Source organism: Alosa sapidissima, chromosome 2 (assembly GCF_018492685.1).
Source record: "Alosa sapidissima isolate fAloSap1 chromosome 2, fAloSap1.pri, whole genome shotgun sequence".
NCBI lineage: Eukaryota > Metazoa > Chordata > Actinopteri > Clupeiformes > Clupeidae > Alosa > Alosa sapidissima.
In genome coordinates this window covers 11,282,177-11,302,574 of record NC_055958.1, presented here as the reverse complement: position 1 = coordinate 11,302,574, position 20,398 = coordinate 11,282,177, and the positions used below count along the sequence as shown (strand labels likewise).

Sequence of the window (20,398 nt, the reverse complement as noted above, 5' to 3'; positions counted from 1 at the left end):
TTTAATTAAAGAGGTTTCTAAGGACTCTTATTATGACACGTTCCTGGGTGGAAATGGTTCTTGACTGATGCATCCTCCTCCTCCTCCCACCGCTTCTCCTCTCAAGCCACAGGCCCACTCAAGCAGCGTTGCCATGGTGCGCCGCCATGACAGCTAGCATTTCCTGAGCCAAGACCGACCTGTCAATCAGTCCTTCTAGAACAGAGAGAAAAAGAAGAAAGAAGGAAAATATTTTTTTTTTTAGTCCCTCTTGGTTCTTGCTCTTGCCCCCCCCCCCCCCCCCCTTTCTTTTCCCCCCTTAGTCCTCCTTCCCTGGGATGCATGAAAGGGGACCCTCACCCACTGGTGTACCATTCATTTGGTTTGTCTGGTCGTCTGACAGCCTGTCATTGACTCGTTGACAGGTTTAATAATTGGATTACATGAGTGTTAGCGGTTTGCTAGCTGGACCCTCCTGCCCTCTCCTGTTGTTCTTTTCTAAGTGAGTTACTGGAACTGGGACTGACCTAATCATCAAAATCCCTGACTGGAACTGTTACCATAGAAGCGGGGATTATAACCCAGAGATGACGACAATGATGATCGATCATATCACTCTGAAGCTTCCTAGTATATAATGAGCATAGCTTGTTAGGCCTATACACATTTCTGTGTCCTTCATTTTGTCTTTGATGAGGAGTGAGAAGAAAGTAGTTTTACTGTGTGTGTGTGTGTGTGTGTGTGTGATTCTGTTGATGAACAAGCTGGTGCATGCATGTAATTTAGATCTCTCACACAGGCGAGGTCATGTTCCAGGGCGATGAAAATCAAAGCCTCTCCCTCTTCAAACTCGTCCACCGCTAGTCAGGTCAGACCACCCGCCCCCCCCCGCCCCTGTTGTGGATCCGTTAAATGGAAATGGCAGCGCTGAGCCCGGCGTGCCTTTCCCACTGCAACCAGAACACAACCAGAGCACTAATTGTCCTGCTTCAGCCCAATATAGCTCACGCATGCGCATAGTGTCCCTGTTGCAGTAGCAAAACAGATGAGGCCTATGACGTATGGGCTTGTTGAATGTTAACAATAAGTTTGAATGAATGTAAACAGAGAGAGAGAGACAGAGAGAGAGAGAGAGAGAGAGCTGGATTGAGAAAGGGAACGAGAAAGAAATAGAAAGAGGGAGAGAGAGAGCGAAGGAAATCCAGAGAGAGAGGTAGAGGAATGGAGGGCATGATTACTTGTGTGATTTGGACGCGGCTGTGCTTTTCTTGTGTTCCAGCACTGATTGAGGGTAATGATTGAGGCTAAAAATAGCTAGCACGTCGGGGTCACACGCGAGCGCGGGTTGCTCTGAGCTCGACCACGCGACAGCCACTTGTGGCGAAGTGAACCCTGGTGGAGAGGTCACATCAGTTTACATCCCGTGTGTGTGTGTGTGTGTGTGTCTGTCTGTGTGTCTGTGTGTCTGTGTGTGCGTATGTGCCAGGGTGCTCTCTTGCTTCATTGGTTGGGCTTTCTCTCTCGGATGGGTGGCTCTGATTGTGCCGCGTCATGCCCGTGCCGCAGGTCTGGCTCTGGCGGTCCTCGGCTGACTGTCGGGCACAGCTGAGCCCCAGGACCCCAGAGTCCAGCCAGCCAGTCCCTGGGGAGAGGGCACCGCTGTGGGCAAGAGGGCACACCAGGACAGTCTGGGACTGGAGAGAGGGAGAGAGGGATGGGGCAAGAGAGAGAGAGAGAGAGAAAGAGAGAGAAAGAGTGGGTGGTAGATGGAGGGAACGAGAGAGACCGGGCAGTGGGCATGGTGAGGAGAATGGAGAGAGACAGACAGACAGACAGACAGACAGACAGAGAGATGGAGAAAGGGATAAACAAAGGGAAGGAGAGAGGCTGGGAGGAAGGGACAGCAGATGGAGAGACAGACAAGTGAGACAGACAGACAGACAGAGAGGACAAACAGAGGGACTGAGTGGGTTTGAAGGAGGGTGAGACAAAAATAGAAAGAAGGAGAGGGAGAGAGAGTGAGATGAGAGGCAGACACATGGACGAGAGAGAGAGAGAGAGAGAGAGAGAGAGAGAGAGGCTGAGTGGCAGAGGATGGCTTGAAGAGGGAGAGAGATTGGAGAGTGAGTAGATGGCGTAACAGAATGAGTTTAGATGAGTTCAGTGCATATATGGGGAGATGGGGCGCCTGAATTATTGGTCTGCGGGAGGGAGTGGAGAGAATGAGATTGAGATGCAGGTAAAAAAAAAACAGATTGAAGAGATCTAGAGATGGTACGTAGCAATGATTGGATATGGAGATAGAGTAGTGAAGAGACTGGCAGAGCAGAGAGCTGAGAAGAAAGAGGAGAGGGAAAGAGTCTGGAGACAAGTGTGTGTGTGTGAGTGAGAGAAAGAGAGAGAGTGTGTGTATGTGTGTGCGTGTGTGTGTGAGAGAGAAGGGGACGGTGATGCGAATGGACAGTGAGGAGAGCCGAACTGATGAGGGCATGATCACCACGGCGACAGGGCGGAGGAGACGGCTGTCTCCCTCGCTTAGTTGACATGTCATAAAACAGGAGGACCACAAAAACAACAACAGCCCCAGCAGCAGCAGCAGCAGCAGCCCAGCAGCCCAGCATTGCCCTCAGTCCGCCATCACATTCTCTCCTCCTGTCGTCCTGTGTATGAGCACTAGGTGGGTCGGGAACCGGAACATTAGAATCGAGCAGGATCGATGAGAAAGAACCGGAACCAGGACTGGTCCCCACGTTCAGGAATCGATAAGCTAGCTAATGTTACGATAAGCTAGCTAATGTTACAATAAGCTAGCTAGTGTCACGATAAGCAAGCTAATGTACCCGGACTTACTTTCATTTAGTAATGTTGAATGTTTTTCTTGTCATTGAGGCATGTGTATAACCTTAGTGGTGAAAGTCATCCACACACATACTTGCAGCCAACTGGGCATTGGAGTCAGATGTGCTTGCCAGGAGGCTCACATTCAAGTGGTACCAGTGTGTGTAACTAGCGTAGCATGTTTCTCTAAGGAGGCATGGGAGCGAAGTTTGCCTACTGCACAGCTCTTTGCCCGCTCGCCACCATACGACAAAAGCTAAGAGGTGCAGAACGCTTGCATTCCACTTGCATCAGCACAATCTCATCTCATGGTGGAGATGATCAGGTGGAGAAGATGTGGGTCTAAGTCCGGCCTTTCTGAAGTGTAGACTTACAAAGGTGGCCTCCCCCCTCGACACACTCACCCACTATATAACACATGTCACGATACAGCTACATGATGAATGTTTGCAAACATTTGCAAACATTTATGTTTGTCCTGATTTTTCTGCGAACGCTTGCAAACACTCAAACAGTCAGAGTAGGTTTCTCCGCAAAGATGCTGGGAGTTGGATAGAGCGTTACTATTGAGATTGAATATTTACACAAAAATAGATCAATTTTAGCATGTTTGCTATGAACGTTCACTTCTGTTTAAGGAATTTGAACGTACCTCAGTTGTGGCTGTGTGTCAGTCTTCAGCACGCTGCCAGGCCTCAGCCGTGGATAATAGCCGTCCATGAGGAAGTCGCTGATGGTGGCTGATGACTGGTTCTAATACTGCTGAGGCTATGTGATGTGCAATTATGACTGACTCATCATCATCTCCTCCTAAATGAGTTACTATCCCGTGGAGATAAACGCAGCTTCTCACTCACTAATGAGAAAGGGCAGCTTTTGCTGAGTTGCAGTTGTGCTGCTGTTTCACACCTGGTTGGGCTGGTTAAAGCAGGGCTGTAAAGAAGACCTGGAGAAGGGCTTATTTTCCCGGAGGTGTCTGGGTGTCTGGACGCCCCTATCGTGTGGCGGTGTTGCCTGGCCCCATTGCCGCTGCCTGTGGCGTTTCTGAGGACTTTTTCCCAGTGGATCAGTGTGTCATTCCTGTCGGAGCGTGACCTGCACCTTGACTCCTTCCGTCAGAATCAGAATTCCACACTCGCCATGCAGTGTGCTGGGGCTCAAGGGGTTTGTAGATAATCCAATCACTCCAGGCGGATGTGCCGGTATCTTGAGTGTGTGTGTGTGTATTTGTGTGTGTGTGTTGGTGCGGAATTCGGAATCTCACCGGCCGCTGCGCTCATATGCTGCTTAGCATTCTGAGGAGGGAATCTGGTCCCTGGCCTGAAAACAAATGAAGAGTGAGAGAGAGAGAGAGAGGAAAACCTTTATCCCTTATCTGGCCATTCATCTCCCAGCACAGCATCAGGGTCCCACAGGGACCCAATGCATTAGACTCACTTGTTTATTTATTTCTTGAGCTATGACAAAGCAGCCCAGTTTGTAACATGAATGCAGATGAGCTCTGTAGTGTGCTAACTGATGAGCTCTGTAGTGTGCTAAGTCTGCTGTTGCTAACGCTCCTGCCGCTGCTGTGACTGCTGGATTGTTGACTGAGTTGAGTCCATGGCAGCTGTAGAGAATTCCATATTTTTTTATTTTTGGTGAGATTTTTTTATAACCATGGCTGTCTGTCCAGGCTACTTTGCAGCGTTGTTGAGATGCGCGCACACACACACACACACACACACACACACACACACACACACACACACACACACACACACACACACACACACACACACACACACACACACACATATACCCTGAGACTGAGAAATCGATTGCTCTAAACCCAGAGAAGTTTACAGAAGGATGGACACACACACACACACACCACCACATAACATTCTCTCTCTCTCTCTGTGGCTTGTTTGCGTGGATTCCTGGAATTCCAGATATTTTTATCTGAAAGGCGCAGCAGGCGATGAGTCAACATGGGACGAGTTGACCTCTGAACCCTGTGGGTCCGGAGTGTGGCGACCTTTTCTGGTTGTGTCCGTCATGCAGGGAAAGTGCGTCTCGAGCTAAACCCCCCTCATACCCCCTAACTCTCCCCTCGTCTCTACACTGTGCCCAGTGAGAAAAGCACGACAGAGAGGGGGGTATCTTGGGGAGGGGGGCTATTTTTGGTGGCTGAACCCCCCCCCCCCCTCTTCCTTCCCCCCAGCATCCCTTGTTTTAGGAGACCAAGCAAAGGCTCACAGTGTGTTACAGCGGAACAAGAAACAACAACAATGAACAACTCTGAGTTACTCTCCTCTCGGCCTGCACACTCACACCCTCACAGATATGATGGCACACACACACACACACACACACACACATACACACACACACACACACACACACACACACACACACACACACACACACACACACACACACACACACACACATACATACACACACACACACACACACACAAACACACACAAACACAAACAGACATGTACACTGGGGGGATACACAATGTTTGTCCTTCTCTGCTGGGAGAGAGAGTGTGTGTGTGTGTGTGTGTGTGTGTGTGTGTGTGTTACGTATGCTGTCATAAAGAAAGCCTAGCTGCTGGTTAAGGGCAGGAAGTGTCCTTGGTGAGGCTGAGCTATGGGCTGCTGTTCTATAACTCAAAGCAGCCTGTGGTTAACTGGACACTTTTACAATCTCTGTGTCTTTTCTTCATCTTCCTCTTCCTCCCCCCACATTCTTCTCTCCCCAGGTGGCCTTCAGGCTCAGTCTGGGTTATTTAGACACGTCCCATATCCACCACTAGAGAATGACCACTTCAGCCTGGGTTATTTAGACTCTTCACTTATCTACCACTAGAGAATGACCACTTCAGTCTGGGTTATTTAGACTCTTCACATATCTACCACTAGCGAATGACCACTTCAACCTGAGTTATTTAAACTCTTCCAATGTCCACCACTAGAGAATGACCACTTCCCTATTCATGGTTTTCATCAGGTCCCTTGCCACAGGTGTATAAAATCCAGCACCTAGTTTATGAATGCAGGCTGCATGTTGCTTGATTTTTATACTGTGGCAAGTGACCTGATGAAACCCATAAATAATGAGGGACTGTGACTGTGTTTCTTAGTTTGCATCAGTTCACGTACAAACCTGTTTTTTATTCTGAGTGTATGCATTTCTTTGGCCTGGGTGCGCATTTCATACACAGAGGTCATTCAATGTGCAATGTGCAGTAAGCATGGTGGTGTGTGCGTGTGTGTGTGCACAGTGAGCCTAGTGGCCGGTGGCCTTGTGAAGTCTGGCTCCACTCCTCCTTGTTTTGATCTGATCTGATGGCTTCTATGTGGCGTCACCTCAAGACATCACTTCCTGTGGCGCTGAGGGGAAGGAGCGGGCGGGAGTTCTGATTAGTGGTCGGACAGCTGATGGACAGGCCTCCCCTCCAGTGTGTGTGTGTGTGTGTGTGTGTGTGTGAGAGAGAGAGAGAGATATGACGAGTTTTCAAGAGAGCTCTGCACCCTCTCAGCAGTGCAGTGCTGTGCTGTGATGCTATTAGCAGGCTGCTATTTTTGGCCGGGAGTGTTTCAGTGGGTTTTAGGAGGAACTTTCCCTTTCCACTCCACATCTGCACAGCGCTGACACATTCACTCTCTCATAGATAACTTTACTCTCTCTCTTCCTCTCTGTCTCGCTCTCCCTCTCTCTTTCTCCTCTATCGTTTCTCCTTCTCTGTCTCCTCTCTTATCTGTCTAATCAGTTGAGATAACTTTCTAGATATCTATCTAGCTCTAGAGGTCTAGCTCTGTTGAGCTCTGTATCTCTGTATCTGTCTATCAGTTGAGCTAATTCTCTTAAGATATCTATCTGCCTCCAACTCTATCCATCTCTCCGTCTCTCTATCTTCGTCCATCCACACCTTTCCTTTGCTTTATCATCTCACCATTTTAACATCCCTGTTTCTCTCATCCTTTCTTTCGCTCTCTCAAATTGAAATTCAAATTCATAACTTGACAAAATAAAAGTTAACTGTAAAAGTGGTGGGGATAATATGTCTGTTTCCCTCTCTTTCTCGCTCCCTCTTTCTCTCTCTCTCTCTCTCGCTCTCTCTCTCGCTCTCTCTCCCTCCCTCTTTCTCTCCCTCCCTCTCTCTCCCTCTCCCTCCCTCCCTCTCTCTCTCTGTGTGTCTGTCCATCTGGTTGTGTGTGGTGGGTATGAGAGGTGGAGGTGGTCTCCATCTGGCTGTGGTCAGAGTAGAGTCTGGTCCGGTCATCTCTGTCTGGAGGACTCCTCTGTAATTTAGGCATCACCTCGGGGGGACATAGCACTCTGTCTGCCCACACACACAACCTCCAGAGGCCTGACTAACATGCGTGCGCGCGCACACACACACACACACACACACACACACACACACACACACACACACACACACACACACAATCTCAGATCCAATGTGCAAAGAGGACAGACACACTTAGCGGTCTTTGCGGTAGCGGAAGCTTCTAGATTGTGATGTGGTAGGTCATCTGACGTGTGGGATGGTGTTTAATGACCACCTTGAGGGGTAGTTAGTGATGACCGCACTGCGGGTGATGTCATGCTAAGTGGCTGCTGAAGCAGCTCCAGTCCGGCCCAGGTAGCCTGTGGATACGGACCATGTCTGACCAATCACTCTCCTTTGTGTTCCTCCTACTCATATGTGCTGAACTTCCATGATGCACACATCTTCACACACTGGCACAAATGTACACACACACACACACACACACACAGCTAAGTTGTTTTGTGTCAGCATTTGTAGCATTCAGCTTGACACAGACTGGCATATTTGCCAAACACCCTGGACAGGTCGTCTTTGTGTGTGTGTATGAGTGCACGAGCTTTGGTTATCTGTAGAAATATGTGTGGTCAGCATAGGTCAGGCTGTCCTTTGACCTGAACACATGGCATTTGCAGCTTTAGTTTACACACACACACACACACACACATATATATACATACATACACACACGCACACACAAGATTATAGTTTTGGCTGTGGCTGTGTGGGCTTTAAACACATTGAGCAGAACATTTGCTATCATATTGACAACCAGTGTGTGTGTGTACGTGTGTATGTGTGCATGTGTGTGTGTGAGTCCAGCCCCTGTTTGGCATGTGGCATATCTTTGACAGGGCATGCAAGGCTGCGGAGAGCTATGTCTTGACTTCCTGACTGATGTGTGTGTGGTTATGCAAATGTATGGGAGGGCTTTTTGACCACATGTTTGCTTTGAGTGACATTTTTGAAGCCGCCAACCACTCAACGTTGCATACAGGAAACCTCATCAGTTCCGAAATACACACACAGACACACACACACACACACACACAGACACACACAGACACACACACTCTCACTACGCACCAAAACCACACTTCCGAATTCTCAAATGTTTTGGTTGATTATCTGCCATCACCCCCATCTGTAATAGAAGAGCAAAGACCATGTTGTGTCTTCTTCTTCACTTTCTTGTGCTTCTTCTTTTTCGTCTGTTTGTTCCTCTTCTGTTTGTTCTACTTCTCCTTCTTTGTTTATTCCTCTTTCTTTGTCTTCATATCAGTCCTCATCTTTCTCTCTGGCTTCATCCTCTTCTTCATAGTCGTCTTCTTCTTCATCATAGTCTTCTTCTTCATCATAGTCTTCTTCTTCATCATAGTCGTCTTCTTCTTCTTCATAGTCTTCTTCTTCTTCTTCATAGTCTTCGTCTTCGTCTTCTTCTTCTTCATAGTCTTCTTCTTCTTCTTCTTCGTCTTCGTCTTCTTCTTCTTCATAGTCTTCTTCTTCTTCTTCTTCTTTGTCTTCGTCTTCTTCTTCTTCATAGTCTTCTTCTTCGTCTTCGTCTTCGTCTTCTTCTTCTTCATAGTCTTCTTCTTCTTCTTCTTCTTCTTCTTCTTCTTCGTCTTCGTCTTCTTCTTCTTCATAGTCTTCTTCTTCGTCTTCGTCTTCGTCTTCTTCTTCTTCATAGTCTTCTTCTTCTTCTTCTTCGTCTTCTTCTTCTTCATAGTCTTCTTCTTCGTCTTCGTCTTCGTCTTCTTCTTCTTCATAGTCTTCTTCTTCTTCTTCTTCTTCTTCTTCGTAGTCTTCTTCTTCTTCTTCGTAGTCTTCATGTTTTCATCCGAGACCTCTTCCATCCTTGTTTCTTCCTACCCATACTGCAACTCAATTTAGTGCACACACACACAGAGCTCTCCCTGTCCCTCAACTCTGCTGCCTTTATTTAAATTCACTATTCTAAATCTCACTACTTAATTAGTGCATTCAACCTAAACCAGTACTCTAAATCTCATTACTTAATCAGTGCATACAACTTTAAACCAGTAGCCGACTCACCACTGCCTTAGTGCTTTAAAGTTTAAACCAGCACTCTAAATCTCACTGCTTACTTAGAGCTCCTCTCCAGCCCAGGCTAATGCCAGTCGAAGCTGTCACTGTCCTTGCCAACCCCCTTTTCAGCTTAGTTCATCTCTCTCACTGCAAACTGCTTCCCCCCCAGGTCCTCTTACCCATACTGAACCATCCCATCATCATCATCATCATCATCATCATCATGACTACCTGTCTGGGTAAATCAGCCCTGTCAGCTTTAAGCTGGAGCTTTTACTTCCCATGCTTTCATTTAGTAGCGCTGGGATGGAGGCTTTGCATTTGTTAATGTAATAGAGGCGTTTATTTGGTATAGCGGGGCAGTTACAGAGTGGGTGGTGGCACATTACTTAATGCAGGATCTTTGGGTTACAGGTGACTGGACACTAGGGGACATGGTCAAGAGCAAGAGTGTGTCCTCATACACTGTAGTTAAACTATGTGTTTGTTTGTGTTTGTGTGTGTGTTGGTGTGTGTGTATAAGTCAAGTCAGTGTCAAGTCAAGTCATGTCAAGTCAATTTATTTTTTATAGCACATTTAACACATTTAAACCAATAGTGCTTTTTGTGTGTGTCTGTGTCTGTGCAGTGTTTCCCACAGAATTGAATTCTATTTTTGGTGGCAGGTTTACAGAATTAACTTGAATGCAACCGTTAAACAAATTAGCGCAGCGTGCTATGATGCTAACCAGATTTAAGCACAATTTAGTACAACCTGGAAAAATCGTTGTGTGGTGGTCAATGTTGATATTGTGGTGGGCCGCCACAAATAAGTCAATGTATGGGAAACACTGCTGTGTGTGTGTGTGTGTGTGTTCTCTGCTCCACACGTGTTCATAACACCGTGTGTGTTTTTGTTGTAAAGAGACAGGGCTGGTCAGAAGATAAGGACTGTGTGTGTGTGTGTGTGTGTGTGTGTGTGTGTTTGTGTATAGCCCTTTTCACACATGAACTCCACACAGTGTCCAAGCATTTATGACCGGATCTCAAACTGTGTGTGTGTATGAGAGGGAGAATAATGGGTGTGTACATGAGAAGTCTGAGTGTGTATGTTGGAAAGGTGCCGGTAAGTGTGTGTGTGTGTATGTGTATGTGTTGTGAAGGGGTGAAACCTGCAGAATAAGGTGTGTGTGTGAGTTGAAGGTGAGTTCTGGCTTAAGAGCTTTATCCTTGTGCTGAGGTATTTGTGTGTGTGTGTGTTTATGTGTATGTTGTGCAACATTTGAAAAGGGTTGTATTTAAGCACGTGGTGGAAACCCTTTAAAAGGAACTGAAGAGGTGGCATTTCATGAACAAATAGCTGAAGTGAGATCCACCATCGCTGGGCAGAATAGATCTTGAATTTCCCCTTGGGGATCAATAAAGTATCTATCTATCTACCTATCTACCTATCTATCTATCTATCTATCTATCTATCTATCTATCTATCTATCTATCTGTCTACCTATCTAAGCGCTGTGGAAAGGAGCTCCTTAAAAATAGCTATGTGAACTGAGCACTCCATTGGGCCCATGTAGAACTCTGAGCACTCCATTGGGCCCATGTAGAACTCTGAGGACTTCATTGGGCCCATGTAGAACTCTGAGCACTTCATTGGGCCCATGTAGAACTCTGAGGACTTCATTGGGCCCATGTAGAACTCTGTCTATATGTCAGCGCTGAAAAAGGAATGTCTGTAAAGGAATATGTTCTATTGGTAGGCACTTTGCAAAAGATCCGCTTTCAGTGTCCTAGCAGTAGGCTATTTGCGTGAGGAGGACAAATGGGCAAATAATAATATAATATAATATAATATAATATATTATTAATATCCAGGTTTGTGTGGACATGAGTACATCATAGACCTCTCTTCAGATAACCTCAAGTATGAATCAGCTTTATTTAACATTTATTTATTTATTTATTTATTTATTTAAGGGGACTTTCCTTTTTGACAGCTGTGGACAAAAAGAAGCAGCCTTTGCAGCAAAAGCCCATATGAGGGAAGTGTGTGTGTGTCTGTGTGTGTGTCTCTATGTGTGTGAGTGTGCGTGTGCGTGCGTGCGTGTGTGTGTCACCAGGCAGACAGCAGCTGTGTGCCAGCTGATACAGAGAAGACTGCTCCTTCTGTGTCTGGAGAGAGAGAGAGAGAAGCGATATAAAGGGTGAGGTGACAGAGCGTTCTAGAAAGTCCGAGGAGTGACAGACAGACAGAACACATACGAGAGAGAGAGAGAGAGAGAGAGAGATGGGGGAAGACTGAGTCTGCATTGAAGACAGGAGATGCTGGAGAAGGGGAGGGAGAGGGAAAAGAGGGGAGAGAGAAAGAGAGAGAGAGAGAGACTCCTCTGTTACTGTGTCTGTGGTGATGAAGGGAGACAGGACGCAGTGAGATGGAGATAAAGAAAGACAGAGCATAATGCATGAGGGAGAGGAGGTGAGAGGCCGAGAACGATAGAGTGATGGAGAGGAAGAAGGGAGCTATTCATTGTATTTGGTGGAGGAGTGCAGCACTAGTTCCAGGCTTTCAGCTCGAGGAATTCAAGCAGAAAGAGGCAAATCGCCCGGCTTTAGAAACACTGGAAAGCTGTGCGCTCTCTCTCTCTCTCTGTCTGTGTGTGTGTGTGTGTGTGTGTTCAGTAATGCCGCTCTGAAGATGACTTGCTTTCTCTGAGCTTTCTCTTGACTGCTCCTTTGCGTACGGGCTCCCCCTGGCTTTGTGTCTCTACTTGTGTGTGTGTGTGTGTGTGTGTTTGTGTGTGTGTTTGTGTGTGTGTGTGTGTGTGTGTGTGTGTGTGTGTGTGTGCGCGTGCGTGTGTGCGCGTGCGTGTGTGAGTGTGAGGGGCTCAGCGAAGCCTGCTGAGTCACTTCTGTATGCTGGTCAACAGCTGCAGTGGACAGGCCCTGTTGTTATCTGATACCAGGCTCTACTGTACTCCGCTGAGTGTCCTCTGAACAAGCCAGTCACTCCTTTGCTCTTTCCTACCACTCATAGGTTCTACATGGACATAGAACCACTCACATATATATATATATATGTATATATATAGAACCCCTCACAGGTTCTACATGGACATAGAACCACTCCCAGGTTCTACCTATATATAGAACCACTCACAGGTTCTACCTATACATAGAACCACTCACAGTTTCTACATGGACATAGAACAACAGCTTCTACCTATACATAGAACCAGTCTCAGGTTCAACCTATACATAGAACCAGTCACAGGTTCTACATGGACATAGAACCACTCACATGTTCTACCTATACATAAAACCAGTCACAGGTTTTACCTATACATAGAACCAGCCACAGGTTTTACATGGACATAGAACGACTGTCTGGTTTCTCTACCCAGAATCAAACGTAAAAAAGAACATTGATGTTCCTTTAAAGGAGAATTCCGGTGTGATATTGACCTAAAGTGTATTGAAACATGATACCGAGTGTGAACGTATGTCTCATAGCCCATCTCGGCTTGTCCCCTGCACTCCAAAATCTGGCGCTAGTTAGCCGATGCTACCAACATCTTTTTCAATAGTGGTGCTTCGGCATCGGGCTAGCCATGCAAATAAATCACTGTTTTACACCCATTTACGAGGCTCAATGTATCTCCACACTTCATTGGTAGACTTCCGAGGGCCCTGACATTTAAAACGAGACATTGAGAACTTTGAAAAAGCACTGGTAGTTTACTTACAAGACGATTTATACAGACAGTATCTTCACGAAGTTTAGCGTTTGCAGCCATCTTGAATTTAGTCACGATAAGTCGAGCAACGAGTAAGAATTAACAGCTATGATAAGGGATCAGATTCCAAAAATAATTCAGTGGAAATGCATGGATTCCAGTTGCTGCTAAAGAAACTGGAATCCATGCATTTCCACTTAATTATTTTTGGAATCTGATCCCTTATCATACCTGTTCATTCTTACTCGTTGCTCGACTTATCGTGACTAAATTCAAGATGGCTGCAAACGTTAAACTTCGTGAAGATACTGTCTGTATAAATCGTCTTGTAAGTAAACTACCAGTGCTTTTTCAAAGTTCTCAATGTCTCGTTTTAAATGTCAGGGCCCTAGGAAGTCTACCAATGAAGTGTGGAGATACATTGAGCCTCGTAAATGGGTGTAAAACAGTGATTTATTTGCATGGCTAGCCCGATGCCGAAGCACCACTACTGAAAAAGTTGTTGGTAGCATCGGCTAACTAGCGCCAGATTTTGGAGTGCAGGGGACAAGTCGAGATGGGCTATGAGACATACGTTCACACTCGGTATCATGTTTCAATACACTTTAGGTCAATATCACACCGGAATTCTCCTTTAAGTGTCCTAACGAAGCAGTGTCTTTGCCTGTAGGAACCTTTTGTTTTGCTGTCAGCTGTAAACTTTTGTAAGTCTTTTACTTTGAACTTTTAGCCAGGACCTTCTACACTTGCCTTTGCTTTGTGCTAAAAGCAGAATGTTTTATAGGCCTGGTTGCTCTGCAGGGGCAGTTTAAATGGCTGGTTTTGGGATTGTACCGTGTTTGATGTAATACATCGCAACCTCTTACCTGAAAATAAAAGATCCTATCAGGTTGAATTCAAATTGCTTAAGGTGCATTCTATAGATCAGTGCAGAGCCTAAGCATCCTATAGATTTTCTATAGAGTGACTGCGTGATTTGATGTGAGGTGAGGCCTGTGTGATGCGCCGCTGTGCACCAGCTGTGGGTGGGAGTGGGCCGTGCTGGGAGATCAATATGGAACCTGTGGGCTGATATGGACTAGAGAGAGAGAGAGAGAGAGAGAGAGAGAGAGAGAATGAGAGGGAGGGTCTGCTGCTGCTCCTGCTTCAAATGTTGTTGGTATTGTCCACATACACAGACACTGCTGTTGTAACTTCTGCTAGTATTTTAGCCCCAAGGGGCCAATAACCCCAAACACGCCCTCCAGACTGAACCCAACACACACACACACACACCCCAGTTCGCTTACTCATCCTTCCCAGTTGTTCCCTTACTCGTGGAAAAATCACTACTGCTGCCGAGGGGTGTGTGTGGGGTGGGGGGTAGAGTTAGGGTGAGAAAGGGTGACTAGTTAGGGGAGTGTCGAGAGAGAGGACGAAAGAGTGCATACAAAATGAGACGAGACTGAGCAAGTGCTATTAGACAGTAGAGAGGTGCAGGGAGAGAGAGAGGGTGTGTGGGTGTGGGTGGGCCGGGGATTAGGAAGGTTACAATCTGTCTCACTCCAGACAGTAAATGGAGGAGGAGGAACAGGCCCTCTCATGGCCATCAGTTCATGCCCAATACTCCCCAATACTCCCCAATACTCCTCAATACTCCTCAATACTCCCCAATACTCCTCAATACTCCATGTCCATCAGTTCATGCCCAATACTCAATTACAAACTAAGCAGATTTGTAGAAGTGCATTGATCATTTGTTTGAATGAAAAGAGTGAAATATTGCATGTTGCTTGGCAGGCTTTGCCCTGCAGGAGTCCAGTGAGAAGAGAAGAGTGGGCTAAAGAGAGAGAGAGAGAGAGAGAGAGAAAGAGAGAGAGAGAGAGAGCTCTCTTGTGCAGGTCAGGGACCAAGACGTTTTCACAAGTTTAGCATGCAGCTGGGCTGGGCTGGGCTGGGCTGGGCCGGGCTGGGCTGGGCTTGGCTGGGCTAGGCTGGGCAAGCGTGGGTATTCATGAAATGTTCTGCAGGAAGTGTGGATGGTTCTGTTGATGGAGTCATGGCCCAGATATAGAAGCTCTGCACACAGAGAGGCTGCAGTGGCAAGAGCCAAGTCTGCTCCAGTCTGCAAGGGCAGACTCCCAACAGAACTGTGTGTGTGTGTGTGTGTGTGTGTGTGGATCAGTGTGTCTCTTTATCCTGCTGAGTTTCTCTCACTCACTCTTGTGTGTGTGGGTGTGTGGGTGTGTGTGTGTGTGTGCGCACATTTGAACGTAAATGTGGTTTACAAATTCTAAAGGGAAGGACTAGTAATTCATTACTTTTTAGAGAGGATGTGAGTTGGATGTGTGTGTGGTTAGCCAAAGGTCTTTGAAAAAAGGGGCTGTTTGTCATTGACTTAAGTAGACCTGTGTGTGTATTTGTGTGTGTTGTGTGTGTGTGTGTGTGTGTGTCTCCACTGGTGGAAAAATATTATGACGTGTAGGTCAGAGACTTGACTTCATACTGCAGCCACAACAGAGCAAATTGGTGACTCATGGAGATGACTTGGAGCAATGTTGAACTGGAGACTATCTCCTGTGTGTGTGTGTGTGTGTGTGTGTGTGTGTGTGTGTGTATAGTGCACAGGCTTATTAAATTCTAGACATCAAAGAAAATCTCCATTCATTTATTTGTTTTGCCTAGATGCCTCTTAGCAACTCTGAAACATTTGCAGCAGTTACCACTGTAATGTCTGCTGTCTCTTCACTGTAACTCTGACTGGTTTTGTGCAGTTACTGCAACCACCTCACAGTACGCAGTCACATATTACGCCCATATTAGCCTCTGCAAATTGCTAGTGCGCACGTGCACACGCACGCACGCACGCACGCACGCACGCACACACGCACACACGCACACACACCCTCCTGACTGTTGTGTGCAGTGTGCAGTGCCTAATGTTTGTTTAATTGGGATCAGGTAGGCGGGCCCCCCCAGGGTGTGATATGGTCACGCCCTCACCCAGTGCCTCCTCCTACCTGGCCACACAGGGAGCCGTAGGTGAGCTCTGCTTCATCCATCACAGGGGGAGGAGTGTGAGTGTGAGTGTGTGTGAGGCGCCGTAGGTGAGCTCTGCTTCATCCATCACAGGGGGAGCTGTGTAGAGGTAGCTAAAACGCCTGTGCCGTAGGGTGGGCTAGACTCTGGACAGTGAGGTGCCCTGTTAGCAAGTGCCTTAAACTTTCTTCCTTTCTGTTCTCTCTTTTTCTCTCTCTCTCTCTCTCGCTGTCAACTACAGGGTCTGGTCTCCTGATTTAGCCCCCAATAATTGTATCTCGGGCTGGGATTGATCTCTTATTACAGTGTGTGTACGTGTGTGTGTGGGAGAGAGCTATCTGGGAATAAAGAACATCTTGGGTGCTCTGACTGTGTGCATGTGCACATGTATGTGTTGTGTGTTTCTTCAGGTGTGTGTGTGTGTGTGTTTAATCATGCACATAGCTGTGTCTGTGCCTACAATGTGTCTGTGACAATAAACAATAAATAACGGTAGCTTCGCCCAGTTAGCATCACATGTGATCTGCTGCTCAGCTGATTCATGATGGTGACCGTCCAGTGGAGGACTGGCCAGCCAACTTGCCCGACATGGTCTTCTACTTGCCCTGGGCCAGCGGGCCTCTGCTCATGTTCAAACCTGCCGTGTGTGTGTGTGTGTGTGTGTGGCCAGGCATGCTCTGCAGCAGTCTTTGCCCTCAGTCCCTGTGGCACTTTGCCAGGTCTGGCACTCCCTCTGTGTGTGTGTGTGTGTCTGTGTGTGTGTGTGTGTGTCTGTAAACAACAGTATGTTTTTTGTGTTTGGATTTGTATGGATGTGTTTGTGTGCATTCTCCCCCTGTTCGCCTTTCTTATTTCCTGACCCTGTTCAAGTACTGTGTCATCAGTATAATTACAATAATTCTCTCTCTCTCGCTCTCTCTCGGCCTTTCTACCTCCCTCCCCCCTCCCCGTAGAACAAAGGATCAGGATTACCCAGCCAGACAAGTGTAATGACTCCCCTATAATCAGATCCACTGTCTGGCTTCGCTACATCATGTGCTAGTGTGTGGTAGGTCTATTGTGTAAAACATTAGATTTAGATTTTTGTAAGACTTACATCCTCATATACGGTGTGCAAACCTCTCTCCTTCTGGACAGAGAGTGTGTTTGGATCAGAAAGTTCCAGTAGACGGCAGCGTTTTTCACTTAGTTGTTGAAGTTGTTTGCTATAGTGTTTTTTCTTATACAAATAAAAGGGTTCCAAAAATTGCACCATAGCCCAGACATTGCTGCCCAGGTGATGCGAATGTGTCGTTATGGCGTTAGCAGAGATGCTCTCACTATACGTTCATTGAGCATCACTCTCACCCCAAGACAAAGATGGTTGCCACGGAGATGTTGCCTCAGCAGCATGCCCCACTGGGTGTAGTTTTCTCCATGACGGTGGTTTCCCCCTCTCTCTCTCTGGGGGATTTCAGTGTCGCTTATCTAAACCTGAACTCATGTTTGTCATCTGGAGTATGTTACATGGGGGTTCTGTGACCACTGTGTCCATGAAAAAAAGAGTTTAAATGAAAAGTGTTGCATTACCCATGATCCTTTGCAGAGTCTCATTTGCATTTTACAGCAAACCACAAAGCCCTGACTTGTGGGTCAGATGATGTAATGCTGGATTACAGTTGTGGTCACATACTCTATTAATGCATGTTGTTGAGCAATGTTTTTTGTTTGAAGTTTAATTGAATTTAAATATATTTATTTGTCCTTTTTATTCTGCTTCCTCCAGTTGGCTTTGTTAGGAATGGACATTCTCTCTGCCTTACTGAACAGACTGCAGGACCGCTTCAGAGGTCAGGTGTCAACAGGTAAGCTTGTTTGAAAAGCAAACAAACAAATAAACAAATAATTCATACATAAAGCTTTACTATGCTGTTACAGTGTTACAGTTAAAGGCTTAGTTAGCGTTCCTCATTTTGAATACACCACCTTTTTTAGTCATTTTTAAAATTTAAATTAGTTTATTACTTTTACCGGTACTATATTTCAATTGTTCTGATTTCAAATTCAAATTCAAATATGCTTTATTGGCACGACAAACCATATGATGCATTGCCAAAGCGTTCACAGGAATAATAATAATTAAAGAAAATACAAATACAAAATGATATAAACATGTACAAACATTATTACACTTCGTCACACACGCACACACGCACACACACACACACACACACACACATATATACACACACACACACACACAGCAAGTCACAACCATGCAAGACCATTGTCTGTACACGTGCATAGGAAAACCAAGACAGGACAAAACAAAACAAAACAAACAGGAGACATGGTGTAACAGACTGGGGCTGGGGAGCAGTGTTATGTTGAAGGGTGGAGGTAGTGGGGTGATTATCTTAAGTAATGCCTTCTCTCAGGTTATGGAGTGAGGACACATAACTGGCTACCAGTATGCATGTGCTGGTGTCCTCATCCAAAACTACAGCAAGTTTTTTCTGTTCCTCCAGTTTTGTGAAGTTGGGAATGATGTTGTTCAAAATGGTGAAATATTTGTCTCTTTGGGACCGATATTTGTCACAGTGTAGCAGAAAGTGCACCTCTGACTCCACCTCCCCTGTCATACAGTGATCACATGATTTGCTGATGTTTGCTGATATCTACTGAGGATTGTGTTAAGCACATTGAACTGCCTTGGAACAAAATGCACTATACAAATAAAAGCAAAGTCCTTTTAGGCTAGTCCCTCCACTCTGGCCACATTGCAAGTCCCTCCACTTGGCCGCCATATTGTAACGCATTTTGGGCACTTATCAGGGATCTATTTCGGGCAGAACTGTTTGTGTGCAAGGCTTTGCAACACCAACCTCGCTCCAGCAGTAAGATCACAACACATGAGTGGCACAATGTATTCACAACATACAACATGATTGGCACGATGTATTCACATGTCAACTTTTGGCGGTGGAAATGGCGGAATATGTGTAGATGACTGCCATGTTTGAACTAACCCAATACATTTCTATGGGAGATTCTTTGAGTGCTGTGTCGCCTCATTAGAAAGTCTCTGACAAAACGGACCTCCATATCCTTGCCTTCAGACACAGTTGGGCGTGATGTCATGCCCATTAACGCCCTGTTCACACCTGGAGAGCGTCTCACTAATCAGACATGACAAGTCTTTAGCATTGATGAATCATTAGCATGACTGTACCCATCTGGGTTAATCCAGGGACAGTATTGTGTTCTCAAAATGGTGGATTGGCAGGTTATATTTGTACCTGGTTGTTAAGATAAATGAGAACTCTGAGACACAGGTTTGATTTGAAACTGATTCAGTAGGTTCACAGATTTCAATGTTGTCTGGCAAACTGAGAACTTTGGCTTTGTGACATGCCCAGACACACCCACATGCACTGTGGGTAATCCTGCCAGGGATCTTGGTGTTCTGATGTGATTGTGGTTGTGTGTGTGTTTGTGTGTGTGTGTGTGTGTGGGGTCGGTTCTGCAGTTCTGCCCAGCTTGATGGACCGCCTGGGGGACGCCAAAGACCAGGTCCGGGACCAGGACCAGACCTTACTCCTCAAGATCATGGACCAGGCTGCCAACCCACAGGTGAGACACACACACATACACACACACACACACACACACACACACACACACACACTGATCTGACCTTGTGTGCTGATATGCTTGTGTGTGTGCTTTCAGTATGTGTGGGACCGGATGCTCGGGGGCTTCAAGCACAAGAACAACCGAACACGAGAGGGAGTGTGTCTGTGCCTCATCGGCACCCTCAACGCGTGAGTGTCCCTCCAACCTCCCACCCACTTCACTCACCTTAGACCATGTGCAGGGAAAGGTGTAGTTAGCATAGCATCAGGTTTTGGAATGAAGGGTGTAGTTAGCATAGCATCAGGATTTGGAATACAAGGTGTAGTTAGCATAGCGTCAGTTATTTCGAATGAAATAAATGACTGGGAGAGGTCATAGGTCAGTCTCTCCAGGTCTATAGAATGCAACTGTGTATCAGTAGTCTATTTAAGGCAGGACATTACCCAGCATGCAGCTGTTGTGTAGAAAGAGAGGATTGTGGGATTGAATTGAACATTGTTTTTTGTTTCTGTTTCTTTTTTTTTTTTCATTGAAGTTTTTTGGGGGACACATATGGTCTGCTGTAGACAAAGTAGGACGGATTCAGTTTAAAGTCAAAGTTTGTGGGGGAAAGAAAGAGAGAGAAACTAACAAGTGTGTTGGCAAAGAGTGGTTGGTCCTACAGGAAAAGAAAAACAAAGCTAAAGCAAAACTATCACTGGAGTCTCTCAGACTTAATTGCCACCTCATGCTGCACAAAATGAGTTGTTGTCTCTTCCTCTTCCCTCCTTCCTTCTCCCACTCTCTCTTTTTCTTTCTTCCTCCCTCTCTCTCTCTCTCTCTCTCTCTCTCTCTCTCTCTCTCTCTCTCTCTGTCAGTC

At 46.2% G+C, this 20,398-nt stretch overlaps 1 protein-coding gene and 1 non-coding gene across 35 annotated transcripts in view; one reads left to right on the top strand and one right to left on the bottom strand.

Moving 5' to 3' along the window:
- clasp1a (cytoplasmic linker associated protein 1a) overlaps positions 1-20,398 on the top strand; it is a 127,215-nt gene that overhangs the window by 16,183 nt on the left and 90,634 nt on the right. For all 34 annotated transcript variants that reach the window (XM_042069736.1, XM_042069701.1, XM_042069746.1 and 31 more), the window contains exons 2-4: positions 17,690-17,768; positions 19,433-19,536; positions 19,636-19,727. In XM_042069736.1, the coding sequence (XP_041925670.1) occupies positions 17,690-17,768; positions 19,433-19,536; positions 19,636-19,727 (275 nt within the window). The remainder of the gene's footprint in view (positions 1-17,689; positions 17,769-19,432; positions 19,537-19,635; positions 19,728-20,398) is intronic.
- On the bottom strand, positions 17,160-17,288 carry LOC121704454. The gene has a single exon (XR_006030540.1). It is a non-coding gene; the product is annotated as a U4atac minor spliceosomal RNA (small nuclear RNA).